General features: G+C 41.2%; 1 protein-coding gene across 2 annotated transcripts in view; it reads right to left on the bottom strand.

The window, feature by feature from the left end:
- The window catches only part of Atp13a5 (ATPase 13A5), a 130631-nt gene that overhangs the window by 44422 nt on the left and 65695 nt on the right, over positions 1 to 20514 (bottom strand). For both annotated transcript variants that reach the window (XM_021661904.2, XM_060370167.1), the window contains exons 15-20: positions 14144 to 14230; positions 13363 to 13519; positions 9402 to 9519; positions 4475 to 4599; positions 3519 to 3679; positions 627 to 737 (exon numbers count right to left, since the gene is read on the bottom strand). In XM_021661904.2, coding sequence (XP_021517579.2) covers positions 627 to 737; positions 3519 to 3679; positions 4475 to 4599; positions 9402 to 9519; positions 13363 to 13519; positions 14144 to 14230 — 759 coding nt within the window. The remainder of the gene's footprint in view (positions 1 to 626; positions 738 to 3518; positions 3680 to 4474; positions 4600 to 9401; positions 9520 to 13362; positions 13520 to 14143; positions 14231 to 20514) is intronic.

The following is a 20514-nucleotide window of genomic DNA, read 5'->3' on the forward strand; positions in this document are numbered from 1 at the left end:
CCCATCTCCACAATAGGACCTGGAATAAAAGTTTTCTCAAGACATTAGGCCCCACCTTCTTCAGTCTTTGACTGAAGGTGGCAGAGTAGTTTAGACTCTGCTCACAGACAGTTGCTACCGTCAGTTTGTACTCGATGTGTCTCTACCACACTGACAGCGCAACCCTGCTCAGCACTATTTTAAAGCAGGACTCACAGAGGACAAGATAATAAATGATTTTGAAAATAAACTGCTGTACATTTGTTGCCTTCTGCTGTGATTTAAGGCTCCAGACGGAAGGAGAATGGAGCTCTGCCTGACACAGGCTAGTGGCTTTCAGAGAGACTAATGTACAAGGAAGGCTGATGTGTGGCTCTACTCTGAGGTTATGCCAGGTAGGGTAGGAAGGAAGGGGGGCAGCTGAGCTTGAACTGGGCCACAGGGGTGACAAGATGTATTAGCACTGAAGCCTGAAGGGCTGCAGTGTGTATATGCAGGATCTGGTGGGTATAGACAGGACCAGGAAGTTCCTAAAAGTCCAAGGTGCCTTCAGAGATGCACCTTCTCAAACCACAAGCCCACGTCAGTAACCTATCCCCTTTTTTATTCTTTGCGCTCCACTCACTTGAAGACCCATCAGTACTTACTTTTGGCAGCATGCTGGAGAAATGCTGAAATAGTACTTGGTATGTCTTCCCACTCATTGCGAAATGGTAACCTTTTCCACCAAAACTGTTTCCAACATCAATGTAGGTTTCCTAAAATCAAGAGGCATTGTTTCTGCATGGGCTCCTGAGTGGTGTCTGCTTCCCTGGGGTGCACTGAAGAAAGCGTGTTCATGTTGCACAAAGTAATGAGCATCAGCCAAGGTGGGAGGGGTCATTTGCCCATGGGAACCTCAACCTCAACAGGAAGTAGAAAGGCAAAATGTAAGCCTGAAGTTATGTAAGTATATGATGCTATGATGGCTTGCATCCCTTCCTCTGATTGCATCTTCATAGCTAGGGTGCCCACGTGCCAACTAGAAACCAGTGGGGGAGGGCATAAATGTCTTTCTACTTCTTCTTCACGTACACTGGTGTTTCCAAGATTCTTGTACCACTCATTTACTCAGCTTCTTCATTGCAAGAAGGCATGGTTTTTTTTCTTAATGTCTAGCTCTTTCCTGTGCCTGACTTTTGACTTCTGTTGTGGCCCTACTAAAACAGGGGACTCTCTCCCTCATGGTGATCAGAGCCTCTTCCACGGCTATGTTTCCCTGTATCATTGTCACACTTCCCCAGACCCCTCCCACCTTGCCACTTGTAGGCATTCCTCTCTGCCACACTCTACCCTTTCCTGGCTGCCCAGCACAAGACGACCCATCGGATGGTGTCCAGCGGTTCTTCCTATCAGTCACCCATGACGGTTTCTCTCAAGATTTATCAGCAGGCTTTACATTTCTATAGGACTGAATTTAAACAGTACGGGAGGTAGAATATTTTATTCACTCGAGTAATATACATCAGAGAAACATTGTGTTCAGCAATGGGGGAGAGGTGTCGCTGCTGTACTGAAGCAATAGGAAGCCCTTTCCTTGTAGGAAAGTAGGGGGAGAGTCAGAGATGGGGAGGAAGGCTGAGGTTTCGATGTACCAAGATAAGGTAATGATCTCATGAATGCAAGCACAGGCAGCCTGTTAAATCGGGGAAGGGACCAGTGTTGAGATGCAAAGACTGTATGAAGCAAGCAGGTTCACAGCAAGATGAGTGCAGAAGGCACAGAAAGAACTGTCATTTCTTGCAGCATCTGTAAGTAGAGGCTGTGCCAAAGTAACCTATTTCGATGACCCCAGGCCACTCTTTGTTCTTGCCGGTCTATGTGCTACACCAAAATCCCCTGTCTAGGTAACAACAAGAACAGCTGTTCAACCAGGAACCTGGAAGCATTTCTGTGGTTCTTTACCAGAAGGGCCATGCTTTGGAGTGACTCAAAAATAGTTTCCTCCAGGTCTTTCTATCTTTCCCTTCTTTCATAAGATTCCCTGCACTCTGCCCAAAGTTTGGCTATGAATCTCAGGATATGTTTTGATACCCTACTTGGTAGAGTCTTTCAGAGGCCCTCTGTGATAGGCTCCTGTCCTGTTCCCTGTTTGCTCCCTCTTCCTATGTCTGTCTCATTTGCCTTTCTGAGTGAGGATTGATTATCTTACCCAGGGTCCTCCTTCTTGATTAGCTTCCTTAGGTGTACAGATTTTAGTATGTTTATCCTACATTATATGTCTAATAACCACTTACAAGTGAGTATATACCATGTGAGTCTTTCTGGTTCTGGGATGCCTCACTCAAGGTGATCTTTTCCAGTTCCCACAATTTGCCTACAAATTTCATGATTTCTTTGTTTTTAATTGCTGAGTAGTATTCCATTGTGTAAATGTACCACAATTTCTGTATCCATACCTCAACTGAGGGGCATATGGGCTATTTCCAGCTCTGGCTCTTACAAATGAAGCTGCTACGAACATGTTTGAGCAAATGTCCTTGTCGTATACTTGAGCATCTTTTGGATATATGCCTAGAAGTGGTATAGCTGGGTCTTGAGGTAGCATTCTTAATTGTCTGAGAAAGGGCCAGATTGATTTCCAAAGTGGTTGTACAAGTTTACATTCCCACCAGCAATGGAGGAGCTAGCTCCACAAGGAGAGCAACAGAACCGAAAAATCTGGGTACAGGGGTCTTTTCTGAGACTGATACTCCAAACAAGGACCATGCATGGAGATAACCTAGAACCCCTGCACAGAAGTAGCCCATGACAGCTCAGTGTCTAAGAGGGTTCCCCAATAATAGGAACAGGGACCATCTCTGACATGAACTCATGGGCTGGCTCTTTGATAACCTCTACCTGAGGAGGGAGCAGCCTTACCAGTCCACAGAGGAAGACAAAGAACCCAGTCCTGATGAGACCTGATAGACTAGGGTGAGATGGAAGGAGAGGAGGACCTCTCTTATCAGTGGACTGGGGGAGAAGAAGAGGGAGGGAGGGTGGGATTGGAAGGGGATGGGGAGGAGGATACAGCTGGCATACAAAGTGAATAAACTGTAATTAATAAAAATAAAATTAAAACAGTAGAATTTCAGGCAATGTTCATTCTCATATGGGAAAGTTTTTCTCAGAAGGTGGAACAGGAAGCTTGCTTTCCGGAAAACCCTACCTTTGCCAGCCTTTCAGCAAAGTGCTGTGCAATGCAGATGCGTGTGGATTTGTGTGGAATCAGAGACCAGGCTCTGGTGTCTGCTGAGTGGCTCACGGGTGTGCCTTGGCAAGCTTATTTCCCTCCTATCTAGGGACACTGATTCAGTGTCTGCAGGAGGAAGTTTGTAAGCTCCCTCAGGTGACTGTAACGTGTGGCTGGGTCTGGAAACACTCTGCACAATGACATGTTCAAGACACACCTGAGGGATTGTTACTGCGATGCCTTCCAGGACACAGATGGTTGCACCGTGCCAGGGCTGTGTTCCACCAACCCAGGCCCAGCCAGGGGTCTTTGAACATCTGCTCACCTTCTTCCCAGGGCCTGGCTCTTGGGTCCCCACCAGCTGCCAGGTCACAGAAGCAGGAAGAAGTTCTTCTGGCTCATTAGCCTCAACAATGATGACCCGGCTGCCCACAGGAATCATTTCAGAACTTTTAGCCACGGTGATGGCAGTCTGAAGATTGTCACCTAAATGACAAAAAGACTTTAAGTACAAACAATCAGCCACCCAAACTAACATGTCTCTCCATTCCACACCCCTTTTTCTTTTTGCTCCTCACTGAATGCATCTAGTGATTTCTGTGTCGTTTTACAACTACTCATCTTTCCTCCTACCCAAGAGTATGCTTCTAGCGAGCAAACACGAAGGTAACATCTCTCCCACTGTGTGTCTCTGAACCATGCATAAATAAATGAAGAAATGTGTGAGCTCTTTATGACAAATGTTGAGATAACGGAGAGTTCAGATGACTCCAGGCTGAAAGCACAGTCTGCTCTTGGGATCTGGATTAACCACCAAAGACAAGAACACTGAGGACAAGACCATGGTTGGGTTACCATGCACCATGCCTGGCCCTCTGTCCCCATGTCTAAACATTCTCTAGCATGTGTGTGTGCGTGGGTGCATGTGTGTGTGATTGTGTGTGGGGGTGGGTGGGTGTGTCTCATAGCCACCTCAGTCTGCTTTTTAATATGGGAGCTGACGATCTGAACTCAGCTCTTCATGCATAACAAGCCCGTTACTGACAGAGTCATCTCCCCAGCCTCTGTACAAATAGTTCTACTCGAATAATCCTTTGTAGGATGATGGTACTAGGCAGGGAGTAAGTCACTGCCTCAAAACAAAATGCTGTTTCTGCTTGGGGGTGCTGCAAGGGTGACAGGGCCACACAGCACGCTTCCCTTCTGCCGCAGTCACACGGACTGGCTCAGTTCCCACGTCTCTTCTTTCGGCTACTTGCAAGGCTCTGGAAACCCAAGTACCTGTAATCATCACAGTCCTGATGCGGGCCTCCATCAGCTCCTTCAGCACTGGCTTTGTTTCCTTTTTCAAGCGATTCTCCATTATAAGAAGTCCCAGAAATTCCAACTCAGACTCCACTTTCTCCCTTTGGGTTTGGGAGAAAAGCCAACATTTTAAGGAGTAGCCCTGTGGTGCCCATGGCTCACTTATTTCTTTTCTTTAGAACCCCTCTCTATGTTTTTTTTTATTAATATAATAGTGCACATGTTAGAAAGAAAGGAACAAAGGGGTTTATGATGAGATCCAGCTGTCTCATCTCTAGAGCATTCTTTATTCCCTAAAGCAATCCCTTCCCATTTTCAACTACATTAAAAAAATACTGTTCTTATCTTTCCAGTCTTATTTTTAATTGTTAGCTATATATTTTTAATCTTCAAAATCTTTCAATGTTTTTCTCATGACCTTACATTTCTTTTTTTAAAAAAAAATCTGCTTGACACTCACTGGGAGCATTCTGCATGCTGTGGTCATTACCACAATGTCTCATGTTCAGACTGTACCAATTATTAAGTATTAAACTGTATTTAAGTTATGCACATGAAATGATTAGTGTTTTCTTATGAACTGGAACTGAAAACTCACTGGTTAAGTCTGTTTATTGTGTATGTGTGTGCATGTATATGTGTGAGTGTATGTGTGTTCACTTGTGTGTAGGCTCTGTCCGTAGGTCTAGGACGGTGACGCTCAGGGATCTGTCTGTCTCTTCTCTTTAGTATTGGGATTACAAATAAATACGACCTTTGTATGTGAGTGCTAAGGATTGAACTCGGGCTCTCATGCTTGTGTGGCAAGCATTGTATTCACTAAGCTGTCTTTCCATCCTCTTTGCTTGTTCTTGTTATCCATGAAGTGTCTCAGTATAATAGCTTTGTCGAACTGAAATTGTCTTTTCTTTGTGGTAAGAACATTTGAGATCCACTCTTCTAACACAGGTGTAACTGTGCTACACACTACCATTATTATGAGGCAGTGTGCGGCGGGGTGGACATCCAGAATGTATCCACCTTACAGAACTAAAACGTGCGCCCATTGAACTTCCCTCTCCTTCTAACCTGGGACTACTGCCGTTTTACTCTGTCTAGGAGTCTATTTCAAATATGTGGTGTAAGTCGGATCAGGTGGTATCTATCTTCCTCTTCCTCTGACAGGTTTATTTCAGTTAGCATCACCTGTTTCACATTAAGACACATTGCCTCAGATGGCAGGATTCCAACACCCTCCCCACTCCTGCTGTTCCTTTTCCAAATCTTGCCTCGAGTTTATTTGCAAAATAAAGCATAGGGTCCAGACCATATGTTAATAGGTGTGTCTCACCATGCCATCTTTCTTCGCATTGACAGATAAAAGGACACAGGGACCTGGACACCTTTGGGAGCCCTAGTTCAAGCTGTGGCCTCTGCCTTGGTTTGAACCTTGGGCTTCCGTTGGCAGAACCTGCCACCCTTGGTCATGTACTGTCAAATCTATTTCTCAAGCTTGAGGTGAGTGATGAAAGCAAGATGGTTGAGTTTGTGGTTAGGGCCTTTGGCATGTTGGACTTAACCATCTTAGACATCACAAGGAGCTTAATGATTTCTGCACATGCATTCATTGCCTTTGTATTGTTTGTCTGCATATCTTCAGGTCCTTCTTGTTGTGGTTCTTGGTGAAGTACATGTTCCTCAGGGAACTTGGGGTTGACCCCATTAAGAATTTCAAAATGAAACAAATTTCTTAATATGACTGGGGTTTCTTAATGCCATTTCTGGTTTTCAGGATTGGTTGTGTCTTTTGTGGTTCTTGGACTTGCCATGTCCGCACAGTAATCTGTGGCTCCTTGGATCTCCTTCTCTTTAAAGACTAAGTGGCATTTCATTGCATGCATAGAGTATATTTTATTTATTTGTTCATAGGTGGACAGTTAAGTTGTTTACATATTATGGTTATCATCAATAATGCTGCAAAGAATTCAGGATTTGGGGTGTACCCTTGAGATCCTGGCTTCAATTCTTTTGTGTCCAGAAATAGGATGAGGAGTTTGCTGAATCATAAGTGCCTTGTTTTTGTAACTTGTGTCGGAACTTCCACTCCGTTTTCCACAACAGTTGTACAATTTCTTACTCCCATTAATTGTGGGATAAGTTCCAACATCTCTAAACCCTCATCAACACTTTCGTCACCTATCTTTTTTTTTTTTTAATTAACTTATGTGTGAGTGTTTTACCTGCATATATGTGTGCGCACAACATGAATGCCTGAAGCCAGAAGATAGTCTCAGAGTCATGGAAACTGGAGTTACAGATGGTTGTGAGCTGACATGTAGTATTGGGAGCTGGTCCTGCAAGAGTAGCAAGAGCAGCAGGAGCTCATAACCATTGAACCAACTCTTAGGTCCCTAATCAGCCATCTTACTAAGCAGGTGATGATGATCTCATTGTGGTTTTGACTTTCATTTAATTTTGCTGATTGTTGGTCACTTTCGGTGCCCTTTTATTCGTTTTATTCCCATGTATATCAAATGTCTTAGACAAATGTCTACTTGGTCCTTTTACTATTTAAAAATATCAGATTTACCATTTTTTTTTAAATATGAAGTTGTACTCCAGATAAACTTAAATATTTCTTTCTTATTAAAGTACGTTGCTAGGGACAGGTGTGGTTCAGTCCTGTGCTCTTCATTTCCTGGTTGGCTGCCACAGGAACCTCTCTGCCTTCCACCCCAGCATAGCAGGGGAAAATACTCTGCTTTCCCTGTCATGAGTGTCTAAAATCCCTCTGAAACCAGGAACCAGAATAACCTCTTCCTCCCCCACACCGTTTCTGTCAGATATGGGGCCAGAACAACGTAATGGCAATCAATAAAGTATGTAAGGATCAACTGGAAATAAACGGATTGAAGGCATCAACCTAAGACAGAAAACGGAAACTGCAAGATGAAATTACAAGGGGAAATTTTCTTGAGATCAATCTTCACAACAGTTTTATGGATATGACACCCAATGAGCCAATGAGTGAAGGGGACAGTGGCAAAAATGAAAGGAATGTTTCTGTTTCTACTACAGCTCATCTCCTTAGCTAGTTGTTCAGGCACGTGGGCCTCTTGCTGATACTACACCATCCCAGCAATTGCACTACTGCCCTGTCCTCCCATGTTCCTTCTCTGGGTAGGTCCGCCTGGCTCTTATTTACTCATATCTTTGTTTAAACGCTTCTCCTCAGAGGACACCTTTGACCTCTCTATGTAAAACAATAATGTGTAGTTTTAAAAGTTCTTTCCGCCTAATTCATTCTTCCCCTCTGAGACATTCAAGAACCACAAATGAGACAACGTATTACCAATTGATTTTATTATCTATTTTCCCTAATTAAGATACAAAATTCTTGGGGTCAAGGGTTTTATTTATTTATTTATTTATTTATTTATTTATTTATTTATTGTGGTTTCTGAACATCTAACACAGACTGGAAGTTAACAGACATTTGCCAAACCAAGAAAGGGCTGTTAGGTCTTAAGGAAGTCTCTCTTCTGTCATTAAGTGTTGGGTGGTTTTCTAAGTTATCTCAAGAAACTCTTAATTTCTCTTAGTGAATCCAGTTTTCAACAAACTTCTTTTTCTGACTGGAAAATATTGTTAAATATAATTTTAACCTAATAAAAATCAAAACAATATTATCTTATCTGTTCAAGAAAAAAAAACATACATGAGAAGAAGCATTTTCTCCTGGGGAGACTTACAGTAGGTGGGAAGCTAGCAGACTTTACTGTTTTTATGTTTCTAATAGTGGTATTTCTCCCACCAACTGAGAATGAGAATGCAGCTGTGCTTGTGTGTGGCAGCTGGGGCTGTCTATGTTCTACCACCAGCTATGTAAACCTCTGTTTCATTCATGACCTTAACACTTTTATTCAAATCCATGTCTGAAAAAAAATTATAACATCCCATGGGTCATGGAGCTCATAGTTGCTCGAGAATAGTCAATGCCTGGAATGTTAAATCTGAGAATGTCAGTTATATATTTGAATGAGCTCTATGATTCTGTTTCGAAGACAAGAATATCACATCTAAAGAGCTCCTTGGAGATGACCCAATCCCGAGTTTTATAAATGGGAAAACAGGTACAATGTAAGGCACCAACTGTCTTTAAGAGACATAGTTTACAGATAATAACATTGAACCAAATACATCGGTACCCTACCCATAGAGCCAGTTATATAGAATTGAAAATCTCCGAATTAAGTATGAATTTAATATATCAAATATAAGGGCTATATTGGCTATCACCTATCTAGCTTTCCTATTCTTTAAATGCACATCACTTAAAAGGAACCCCTACAAGCCAGAAGAGAGCTTGTATGGATTATCCTCTAAGGAGGGAAATTCATCCCTTTTAATGTAATTTAAAATAAAGAGTTTTGTTTCCTATATGGAATTAAATTTACGCTCACTACCTCCCAGATTTGAGGGAAATAAAATATTCAGAGCTGAGAAATTCTAGAAATAAAAAAGGATTCTGGAAACCTTCAGATTTTCAGCTTTGTTCTCTAGAGAGACACCTAGGTACATGTGGGACATCTAAGTAGTCCATCCCGTGATGTTCTGAGATGGGATAAGGGTTTGTTGTTATGGGGGAAAAAATCCTAGACTACAATGAACATTATATAGGACAGGGCAAAGGTTAAGCATGAGGTCAGAGAAACCCCAGCTGCCATTTTTGCTCTGTCACAAACCATCTCATGATCTGAGCAAGCCCTGCCCACAGCTGCTCATCTCTGAACTAGAAGACAACTGAGATCAGTTCTTTGTCTCCAAGAACTTCTGGCGATGTGAGCTTCCCATCAGTCCATCTCCAGTGTTTCCTCCCTTCACGTACAAAACCCTCCCTTAGGCCTGATTTCCAACTCCTTACCTTGCTAAACGTCCCACATCTGAAAGCTTCTCCATCTTCAGGGTTTTATGGGCAAGGGCAATGACACGGAAGCCTTGCACTGTGTAGTTCTTCAGTTCCTGAGGGAAATTCTTGGGCACTGTAAGGGGAGAGGGAGGAGATGTTTAAGATCACGCCAGAATCCACCCAGCACCTAAGCTACTGCAGGCTGCCTTCGCTGCAATTCAGTGTTCACTTCATGAAAATGCTTTACCAGAAAACATAAAGGGTTAGACAAGGGTCACAAACAGCTTCATGTTAGTTTGATAAGGAAAAAGATGACAAAAATGTGTAGCTGTGCTACACATGGATTCTATGTTCTAAACAATGTTAAGTCCTTATCTCTAGTGTGGCTGTATTTTGGATTTAGGCCTTTGGGAAGTAATTAAATCATGGAGATGAAATTTTCAGGAGTGGGATGAAGACAGAAGAGATAAAGACATGGCCTCTCCTCACCAGCTTACAGCAGCAAAGTGGAAATCAACAAGCCAGGAAGCTAGCTCTCACCAGGAGCCAGATCATCCAGCATCTTACTCGTGTACACCCCAGCTTCCAAAACTACTTTGAGAGCAAGAGTGCTCTCATTTAAGTTACCCCGAATGAGGCAGTTTGACATAGCAGCTCCCTTAAGATAACCAAGATGAATCTGACCAGTGTCAAATATACTGATTGGGTTCACCACAAAACAGACCCAGGATTGTGTGTGAAATTGTGAAGTCACAGAAACAGTCAATCCTCTAGGTCAGGGTTGATAATGTTCAGGCTACATTTCATGCCCTACTTGCTTTTGTCAATGAAATTTTAAACCATGTTCATTTGTTTATTATCCGTGATTTTGCTTCATGGCCACAGTGGCAGAGTGGGTTAGCTGATGTAACTACTAAGTGGCCTGAAAGGCCTGAAATATGCACAGAATGACTCTTTACAGAAATATTTGCCCATTATTTGTGTGTAGGGGGGATGGAGGAATGAGGGTGCTTGTGTGTGTACAGGTATGTGTGTGTCACTGTGTAAGTGTGGATCTCAGAGGACAACCTTGAGTCTTCACTTCCCTCATTGTTTTGAGACAGCATCTCTCCTTTTGTTTGGTGCCACACAGGCCCAGGCTGGCCATCCTGCAAGCTGTTGGAGATTCACTTGTCCCTGCCTCCTATCTCCTGGTAGGTGATACAGATGTATCCATTACACATCTGGCTTCTGAAAGTCAGTTCTGGGGATCCAAACTCAGGCTGTCAATACCATGCAGCTTTTCCTACAGAACCAAGTCTGCAGCCCACAACCATGCTTTACAAGGTTGGCAATGCAATGCAGCACTTATGTGTTTTGGCGTAATTAACTATGTTTTTATATTTATAAATTATTCGTGGGTTCTAATGTGCCTATGTGAGAGACTCCGATGAGAGCCAAAGTACAGCACAGTAGTGGCTGTGGTAGTGTAGGTGGTGACACAACTTTTATTCTCCACTCTACTCCTAACTCACTTTCTGACTTCAACCCATTTAAGTCTCTCTTCTTTGCCTTGGTTTCCATCCACAACACAAGTGATGGCTGCCCTGACAGCCCTGTTTATCTCAGACTTTGCCCATTTCTAAAACCTTCCCACAGGTGTGGAACTACCCTCAAGGAAGATTCTAACCCTCCATTTCTTTATAGGATAAGGAAGTGAAAGATCAAAGGCCAATTAATTCATCAGGAAGGATTGGATGACCTCTCATGAAGATAAGAATGGCAGATTATGTGCTGGACCTTTCCTGACCAAGCAGGGGAACAGAAAGATTCTCATTAAAGTCTGCATGGCTACGAGCAAAAGAGAAGAAAGCCAAACCTAGTCAAGAATATGTGAGAGACTTGGTTAGTGGGATTAATGAGGAAGACCAAGATCTAAAAAGCAGGTTCTTTTTTTTCCATTCTGGGAATCAGACACATATCCTGTGCATGCTAGACAAGTCCTTCATCCTTGGCCTATGAAGGGACACTTCTAAGATTAAACAGATTCCAAATGTAGACGTTATAATCAACATTCCTAAAAATCTAGAATTTTACCCACAGTTGGCAGCTATCTGCAATCATAACAACTAGCTGAAGACCAGGATTAAAATGCCAGTTTCATCCAAATGAATTTATTTGAATGTACCAATTTTCTTATAAATTTGTCCATCACTTGTGATGTCCATATGTTCAGAAGACTATTAATAACCCAGCTCTGGACCAGAAAGACAAAGTTTGCTTAGGGAAACAATCTAATATCATCTAATTTAGTCTAATCACTTCTTTTAAAAATATGTTTCTCTTTAAAAAAATATTTCCAACCAAGACATGATTTGATTTAAGGCCTACTCCATGAGATAGATATCATACCCAACACTACCTGGATGGCCAAGAACCGGAGACTAGATAGGCAATGGACATGGGGGAAAACCAAATAATACTGTTCTGTTAAAGGAACATAACAACAAAATGACTCCTGTCATTCTGCTATACCCATAGACCAGTCCCTTGCTCAGCTATCACCAGAGAAGCTTCCCCCAGCAGCAGATGGGAATAAAGACAGAGACCCACAGCCAGACACTGCAGAAAGTAAGAGACCTTGGAACACTTAGGCCTAAATGGGCTGTCTCTATCAAATCTCTCTCCTAGTACTCAGAGAGCGCTGCAGTAAAGGAGATGGGAAGAGTGTAAGCTCCAGAGGGATGGAGGACACCAAAGAATAGGGCCTTTTAAACATAGCTAGACTAACACACACATGAACTCATAGAGACTGATGCAGCACACACAGGGCTTGCACGGGTCTGCACCTGATGGCTGCTTGAGCAGCGAGGAGATGTAGACACATGCCCTCAACCCAAGGGCATCCCTGAAGCTATCTCCAAATGAAAATCACTTGGAAATGAAAAAATAGTTTTTTCCAGAAGAGTCTTACTGAGGAAACAAACTACTCTTAAGGGTAGGCCAAATGGCCAGGAGTAGATGGACAACACAAAATTAATTCAACACCATCTTGGGAGGTTGTCTGTCTCCTAACATGTCAGGTTTTTTGAATACTTTATAGGTGTAACACTTTGCATATATAGTATGGCTTCCGGTTTTGTGTTTTTATGGGATTCCTGTGTGTGTGAATGTGTGTGCCTCTGTATCTGTATGTGTTCTCATTCTTTGGCTCCTTTTCTTCTGATTGTTTGCTTTATCCTACTCTGCTTTGTTCAATTCTGTTTTATCTTATTGGGAGAGGGGAAACCATAATCAGAATATATAGTGTTTTAAATAATATATTTTTAATAAAAGAAATATATATATATATATTTCCCTGAAATGGGGAAATGACTCAGCAGATATAAGATTTCAAGCTCAATGACCTTAGTGCAAGCCCTGGGACCCATATGGAGGAAGGAGGGATATGACTCCCACAAGTTTTCCTCTGAGCTACACACACACACCCACACACCCACACCTACACATACCCACACCCCCACACACCTTCCTCTCTATTGCTCTGTCTCAGCTTCTAGTAGCAGAGCCATCTCTGCCCCCAATGCCTAGAACTGACAGAGTACCCTGTTCTTCATACGTGGTCAAGTGCTCAAATCTCGCCCTAGGATTCCTCTCATTGCTCCTTAATCTAACCCTCCCTAGTCCTCCAGCCCATGCGTCCCCAGCAGTTTTTCTCTACATACGCTGCCCTGATGCCCCTCTGTGCCCTTACTTCTCGGGCTGTATGATAGCTAGATGTTTACTCTCTACTGCCGGTACCGTCACATCTCCCTCTCTGCCCCACAGGGTCTCCCCCGCCATGTTGGCTCATCTACAAATCAATCTGTTCCTTTTCCTGGCTGTGGTACTTTACGTTTTCATGTGCTTTCCGGTGGTGATGCAGAAGTGTGCCTTCTGTGTTTGGCCTTTAAAATGGGGGTATTACCTCTTGAGAGAGAGAAAAACCTGCCAGTACCTGTTTCAGAGCGGCAGAACGTGGCCACCGTTTCCGGGGCACCCTTCATGTAGACATGGAGGTGAAGGTCACCAGCCAGCTGAGCAACCACGGACATCCTCTGCAGTCCTGAGGAAAACGGAAACTGGCACAGGGTGGTGATGGTGTCCACAGGACTCTGCAAGGACATCAGGGAACGAGGCTGAAAAGCCTTCAAGTCTTAGTCCGCAAAGGCATGGCCACTGACTGAAAGGATTTATACCCTCCAATGTGCCCAGCCACAGCACAGCATGTTATATTGGTTACAACGCTTATAATTTTTTGGTCTATTCAAGGGCGACCCCCTCAATATGTTATCTGCTCTCAAAAGTCCTTAGCTGTGGCTGCCTGGAAAATCCTAAGCCCTTTCCAGGACATCCGCTGGGAAGGGGTGCTTCTTTTTACTAGAAGCACTATTCGTTCCCAGCTCCAGTCTCCCACAGCTCGTCTGTCGGCCTTTATTACAGCACTTGCCAGTGTGTACTGCACTGACTCGCACTTGTATTGATTTCTGACCACTGTGTGCCTTTCCCATGCAGAAGCCAGCAGGGCTTATTGTGAAGTCTACATTGCTGCTCCAGCATTCGTGGACACTCACTGAGTGTTTGCTGAAAACACTAATGAGCGAAGTCAGGGCCGAAGGCATGGAGGTTTGAGCAACGGAATTTATTGGGAGAAAGCCAAACAGTAGAAATGTGAAAAACCATAGATGTTTCTCCAGCGTTTTGGGGAAAGAAATACACAGCAAGAAGAAATATCATACCTGACTGGCTTTTGGTCCTGGTTTTATTACTGTGCTTGAACCTGGCGTGCCAAACTTGCAGGAAGCCCCTTGGCAATCGTCCATATTCTGTAATAAAATGAAACATTTGTACGATACCTTGGAGACAAATAAGAAGAAACGTTTTTCTTTGCATTATGTGTAATATTTTCAAAAACCCTTTTCACGTAGCTTCTCTTTCCCAGATATTTATTCAGATGTCATCGCTGTCAAATGTCTTCTGTTTTCTTTGACAATGAGGACTTTGTTATAAAAATGTCAGAAGGCCAGAAATGCTGCCAGTGATTCAGGTGGAAATGGATGGGGAAGTGCTGGATGTAGGGAACCTGCTCTTCCTGCCGGCTGTGTCTAGAGACTGGAAAGGGATGTCTGTCCTTCGGCATTGTGGAGCATAACAGCTCTCAGCTGTGTTAACAGCTGTGTCTTGAGAGCAACCCAAGAGCTCATTTTTATGTTACACCTGTGTTACTGGTTTAATTTAGTTAGCTAGAAAGCTAGCAAGTTGTCTGCTACCAAATTAGAAAACACGGTTGAGAATGGATTTCATGCATTGGGTAAAACATCCAAATAAAGGCGTTGGTATCATTGAGAAAGCAGTGTTAACCAATATTAAAGTACCGGAAAGGAATTTACTATATTTTTCCTAATAATCTGAAAAGGCATTGTCCCTCTCCTTTCATGTTTAGAAGATTCTCAGCTAACAAAGGATACCATTTGTTCCCACTCATTTACAATCAGATTTAAATGTTTCCCTGTATAGTGGTGTGTGTGTGTGTGTGTGTGTGTGTGTGTGTGTGTGTGCATGCACGCGCACGCTCGTGCACTCTCATTTGTGTCCAGGTTTGCACGCAGGCTCATGCAGCATCCACCATGTGTTTTAGACAAGGTCTCCCATGGCGACCCAGGGCTCTGATTCAGCTAGGATTTTTGGCCAACAAGCCCCAGAGATCCGTTTGTTTCTGCCTCTGCCAGCGATAGGATTACACGTGAGTGACACCATGCCCATCTTTTCACCTGGGTTCTGGGGATTAAATTCAGATCCTTGTGTTTGCAAAGCAAGCACTTTTCTGCCTGAGAGCTCTCTCCAGCCTTTTCCTGTCTTTTATATATCACAAAGTGTCTTTTGAACCCCCCCCTTTTTTTGGAGGTCAGCAGAATGTTGCCAATCAAGGATATTTTTAAATGAATACTCACTATTTGTCTGGCACTTAACAGCGCCCAATGTCCTTTACAATCTCAGTGCTCACCAAAGTCCATGGAGGAGGTGCTATTATCTCAAATGCACAGATGGGATAAGAGGCTTATATTCTTGGTTCTAGATCCCCATAGCCCATAGGTACAGATGGGAAGCAAGGTTCACTGTCACAGCAGCACCCAGGACAAGTTTATGGTATGTGCCCTTCAACTGTCCTTCACACTCAGCTCAGAAAAGAAGACTAGTTGGAACAAGTGTCTTCTGTGTTGGTGTATAAATGTCAACGGTGCGATACAGTAGCTATCAGGCCACTGTGGCTACTTAAATTCAAATCAGCTAATAACAACTGAAATGAACAACTCAGTTACTTACTTGCATTTTCACATTGCAAGTGTTTGTTAGCCATATTTGGAAGTCTGATTTAGACTCCTGTGTCTTCAAGGCTGTCTGGGAACACTGGTATCATCTTATGCTCTATCTAGAAAGATTTAGGGTCAAATGGGTTTGATGAATACTGTATGCCATATCCTCTCTTGAGTATTAAAGAAGTATACCAAAGAAGATCCTTATTCAAAACCTACATTTAATTTTGTCTAAAGAGCAAGTCTCCAAATTATGAATTTATGGGCTCCTGTAGCATGTAGTACTCTTTAACAGATTTCTTAGAAGCAAAGGTTAACAGACCCTGTTAGGGTAAGATCAGAATTCTTCCAAAGAATATTCATACAATATTAGTAGTAATAATTATTAATATTATTTTAGTATTGATATTGTTATATTATTATTATGTTATAATAGTCATATTGTTATAATCATAACATAGTTACTACAGGGGCAGATGCTGGACAAGCTGCCACAGTGCCACTCTCTACCTCATAGGTGGGGGCTGGAGAAAACTCTGACTCTGGAAGAAATCATGATATGATGCTTAGCTCTAAGTATTAATTTGACAAAACCTAGAATTCTCTAAGAAGAGAGTGTCAACAAGGGACAAATTATTGGGTTGGCCTATCTACATGCTTGTGGGGACTGTCTTAATTAAGTGATATGGGAAGACCCAGCTCACTGCGGGCAGCACCATTCCCTAAGCAGGAGAATCGGAGCCGCGCAGCAATGGAAAAATCAACGAGGATGGTAACAAGCAAATGTGTGAGAGGGTATGCATTCATTTCTCTCAGCTCTTGCCTGTGGGTGTCGTGTAATATAGGCTATTTGAAGTTTCTGTCTTGACTTCTCGCTGATAAGCTGTAACCTAGAATTGTAAGCTCAAGCAAACCTCCCTTTTCCCTAAGTTGCTTGGGTTTTTTGATTGATTGTTTGTTTGTTTCATTTTGTTTTGATTTTGGTTTTGGTGAGGATATTTTTGTCACAGCAACAGACATACAGCAGACATATAGAATGTTCTATAGCAGTGGTTCTCAACCTTCCCAATGCTGCAACCCTTTAGTAAAGTTCCATAAAATTATTTTGGTTGCTGCCTCATAACTGTGAGTTTGCTACTGTTATTAATTGTGGTGTAAATATTTCTGTTTTCTGATGGTCTTAGGCATGACCTCAGTAAGACCCACCATGAAACACAATGAACAAAAGATGGGTAAAACCATGAAAGCTACATCTACCCAAATAGATGTGAAAATCACAAGTAGAAACAAAGCAACAACATGTAGAAATGAAATCTAGAAATAAAACTAGAATACTCTACAACACTGGGTCTTGGTCTTCTTAATGCTATGACCCTCTAATACAGATCCTCATGCTGTGATGATTCCCAGCCATAAAATTATTTTTGTTGCTACTTTAAAACTGTAATTTTGCAACTGTTATGAATTGTAATGTAAATATCTGTGTTTTCAGATGGTCTTAGGAGACCCCCATGAAAGGGTCATCCAACCCACAAGTAGGTCACAACCCACAGGTTGAAAACCACTGCTCTACAGCCCAGCCACTGCTCTAGGGAGATCAGACTGTTTAGCGCGATTACATTCCTCCTATTACCTCCACTAAGTGTCTGACTGCCCTCAGAACTTCTACAAACAAGAAAACAGAGGTGACTTGAATACAAACTTGCACAAACTGCAGACACTGGCAGAAAAGCATCCCGAACACTGGAAACACAAGAATATCAAACTGCGAAAGAAAGTACAAACATTCATCTGCCTCAGTCTTAGACACTGAAATAGACAATGGAAAGTGTGACCAACCAGCATAGCAGAAAGGAAGGACAGCAGCTAAGAAGACACATCAGGATGAGGGCCAGAGATACTTATTCTAAGCAGCAGGGAACAACTCTCCAGTCATTCCCATAAAAGAACTGAATGAAGCAGGGAAGATATACAGGAAGCAAACTACATAGCCATTTTGCTCCAGTCTATCTGAGCATCAGGGAGATAACAGTTGCTTTTCCACCAGCAGAGAAAGCATCAAAGACATTCCAGAGGTAGGAGAATCTACATTCATTTCATCAAGGAAAAATATTGGCTGCTATCATACTGTTTATATATATATATATATATATATATATTTTGCTTTGCTATTTTTTTGTTTCTGTATTGGTGTCATGTGATTTGGCTTTATGATTATTCTTTGTCTGTAATTATTTGATTCTGTTCTTTCTTATTTCTTAAAACTTAAACCAATGTGCTTTGCTTCCTATTCCTACTTCACTTCATTTTGTTTTCCACTTCTTAATTATTAATATCTCTAGTCTTAGTTATCATTAAACACCTACCTTGTCATATTAATAGCCCTTTTACCTTTTAACTGTATTCAAATATAAATAATTCACCTAAGTGCTTTTTTATTCTATTACCTGATTGTTGACAAATCATTGTTTTTACTACTGTTCTTTGTTTCTACCATCTAAATAGTGGAGATTATAAGTTCAAGAGAAAACATTCAGTAAGAAGACTCACATGAAATGAACAAAAGATGGGGAAAACCATGAAAGATGTGTCTACCCAAATAGACCTGAAAGTTATAAGTAAAAACAAAGCAACACCTCCAAAGGCTTATAGTTCCTGAATACCTGAAAACAAAAAAAACAAAACAAACAACAACAACAACAAAAAAAAAAAAACTAACAAGTCACTGAAATGCCAGACAAATGATTCAAAATCCTACTTTTTAAGACTTTCCAGTTACTTCATGAAGGATTAAACAAACAGCTGAATGAAACAAGAAAATTATTTTAGAGTTTGGGGATATAGATCAATAGGTAATGTACTTGTTGCCAGGAATGAGGACTCGAGTCCAGAATCCACATAAAGACAGACACAGTACCACTTGTAAACTTAGTACACCGAGACTTAGATAGGGGACAGAGAAAGGAAAATCCACAGAGAAAGCAGGTAGGCCAGATAGTCTGCCATATACAGTAGCAAACAGGAAGATTGGGTAGAAGATGAAGAGTGATACTGAATGTTGTCCTCTGCCCTACACACACACACACACACACACACACACAGGAAAGCACCACCAGGTCAAGAATACCTCACATTCGGATAGTAATTAAAAGAAAAAAAAGAAAAGAAAAAACATGATCACAACTTGATGAAAGTCCAGGACACGATCAAGAGAGAAAACTTAAGATATTCATAGTGGGTAGAAGACACAGAAGAACTATTTAATAAAAGTATAGGACTCAATTCCCCAAGTTTAAGAATATGTGTATGATGTCTATGCATATGTGTATATGTATAGCATTTAGAACCCTAACTTGACCTGACTGAAAAAAAATTATCAAGATAGACTACTATGCCAGAATTACAGAAGATATTTATAAGAATTCTATATACAAAGGAGGAAGAGAGCCACATGAGAGCACAAGGAAAAGAAAATCCCATTAGAACAGATAAATAATTAAATATTAGGACATACCCAATTCAACAAATCAGCAAGTCCTAAAGGCCAACAACAACAAAAATAGTATTCAAACCAACTAGAAAAAGAATAAATAAAACTACAGAAGATAGCAAGGCTGTCTCAATAATAACTTCAAATAATAATGGTCCCAACTCTCAAATTAAAAGACACAGAGAAGCTGATTAAATCAGAACATAAGATCCAACTATTTGCTGGCTGCAAGAAACACATTTCCACTGGCAAACACACAGGAAAACTGAAAATCAAATTGTGGAAAACTGTACACCCTGAATCAAGTAGATGCAGAAAATAGGCAGGGTTAGCTACTCTTCTGACAAAGTAGATTTCTAACCAAACTTAGTAAGAAGATATAAAGGAGGACAGTACACATTATTAAAAGAAAATATCCTTTAAGAAGGAGAAAAATTAAAGATATAGGTTCAGTGTTGAGGTACCTAATTTCATAAAACACACTTAAAAAGACAGATAGGTCCATATACAATGATACTGTATCATTTACTACTCTAATTTACTACTCTAATCAATAGATAAAACATCACAGCCAGAAAAACTACAAAGAAAGCTCATTGTGCAACAGCACCATAAATCAAACAGATCAAATGGACTGATTTAATATATATCTGCAGAATATTCTATCACATGTGAATATGCACTGTTGTCAGCTGCCCATGAAACTTTCTCAAAAATAGATCACATTTTGTGTCATAAAACAAGCCTTAAAAAACACATTTCTTAAATCTTATCAGCGCACAGTAGAATAAAACTAAAAATCAATAGCAAGAAAAGCTACATATATGAGTGGGTAATAAATACTCTCTGTAACGATCAATGTGTCACTAAAAAGTCAGAGAGGAAATTAAAAATTCCTAGAGTCAATAAAAATAAAACCATGATTTATTGGAACTTTTAGGACACAGAAGTTAGTTCTAAAAAACATGAATTGATATGATGAGACTTCAAATATATAACTTAATGGTGTATCTCTTAGAAACCCCAAAATAATGCAAACCCAAAAGCAGTAGATGAAACTAAATTATAAGGATAGGGCTAATATCAATAAAATGAAGACTAAAGAACAGTTTAAAAAAAAAAACAGGATTGGTTCCTTGAAAAGATAAACAAGTTCAATAAAGCCTTATTCAAACTTGCTACACAAGTAGAAGATCTAAATGAATAAAAACAAAGGTGAAAAATGAAGAGATTACAACGTATTCTAATAAAATGTGATCACTAGGTAACACTTGGAAAACATACTCCAAATGTCTGGAAAACCTAG

This window comes from Meriones unguiculatus, chromosome 17 (genome assembly GCF_030254825.1).
Source record: "Meriones unguiculatus strain TT.TT164.6M chromosome 17, Bangor_MerUng_6.1, whole genome shotgun sequence".
In the NCBI taxonomy this organism is placed as follows: Eukaryota; Metazoa; Chordata; class Mammalia; order Rodentia; family Muridae; genus Meriones; species Meriones unguiculatus.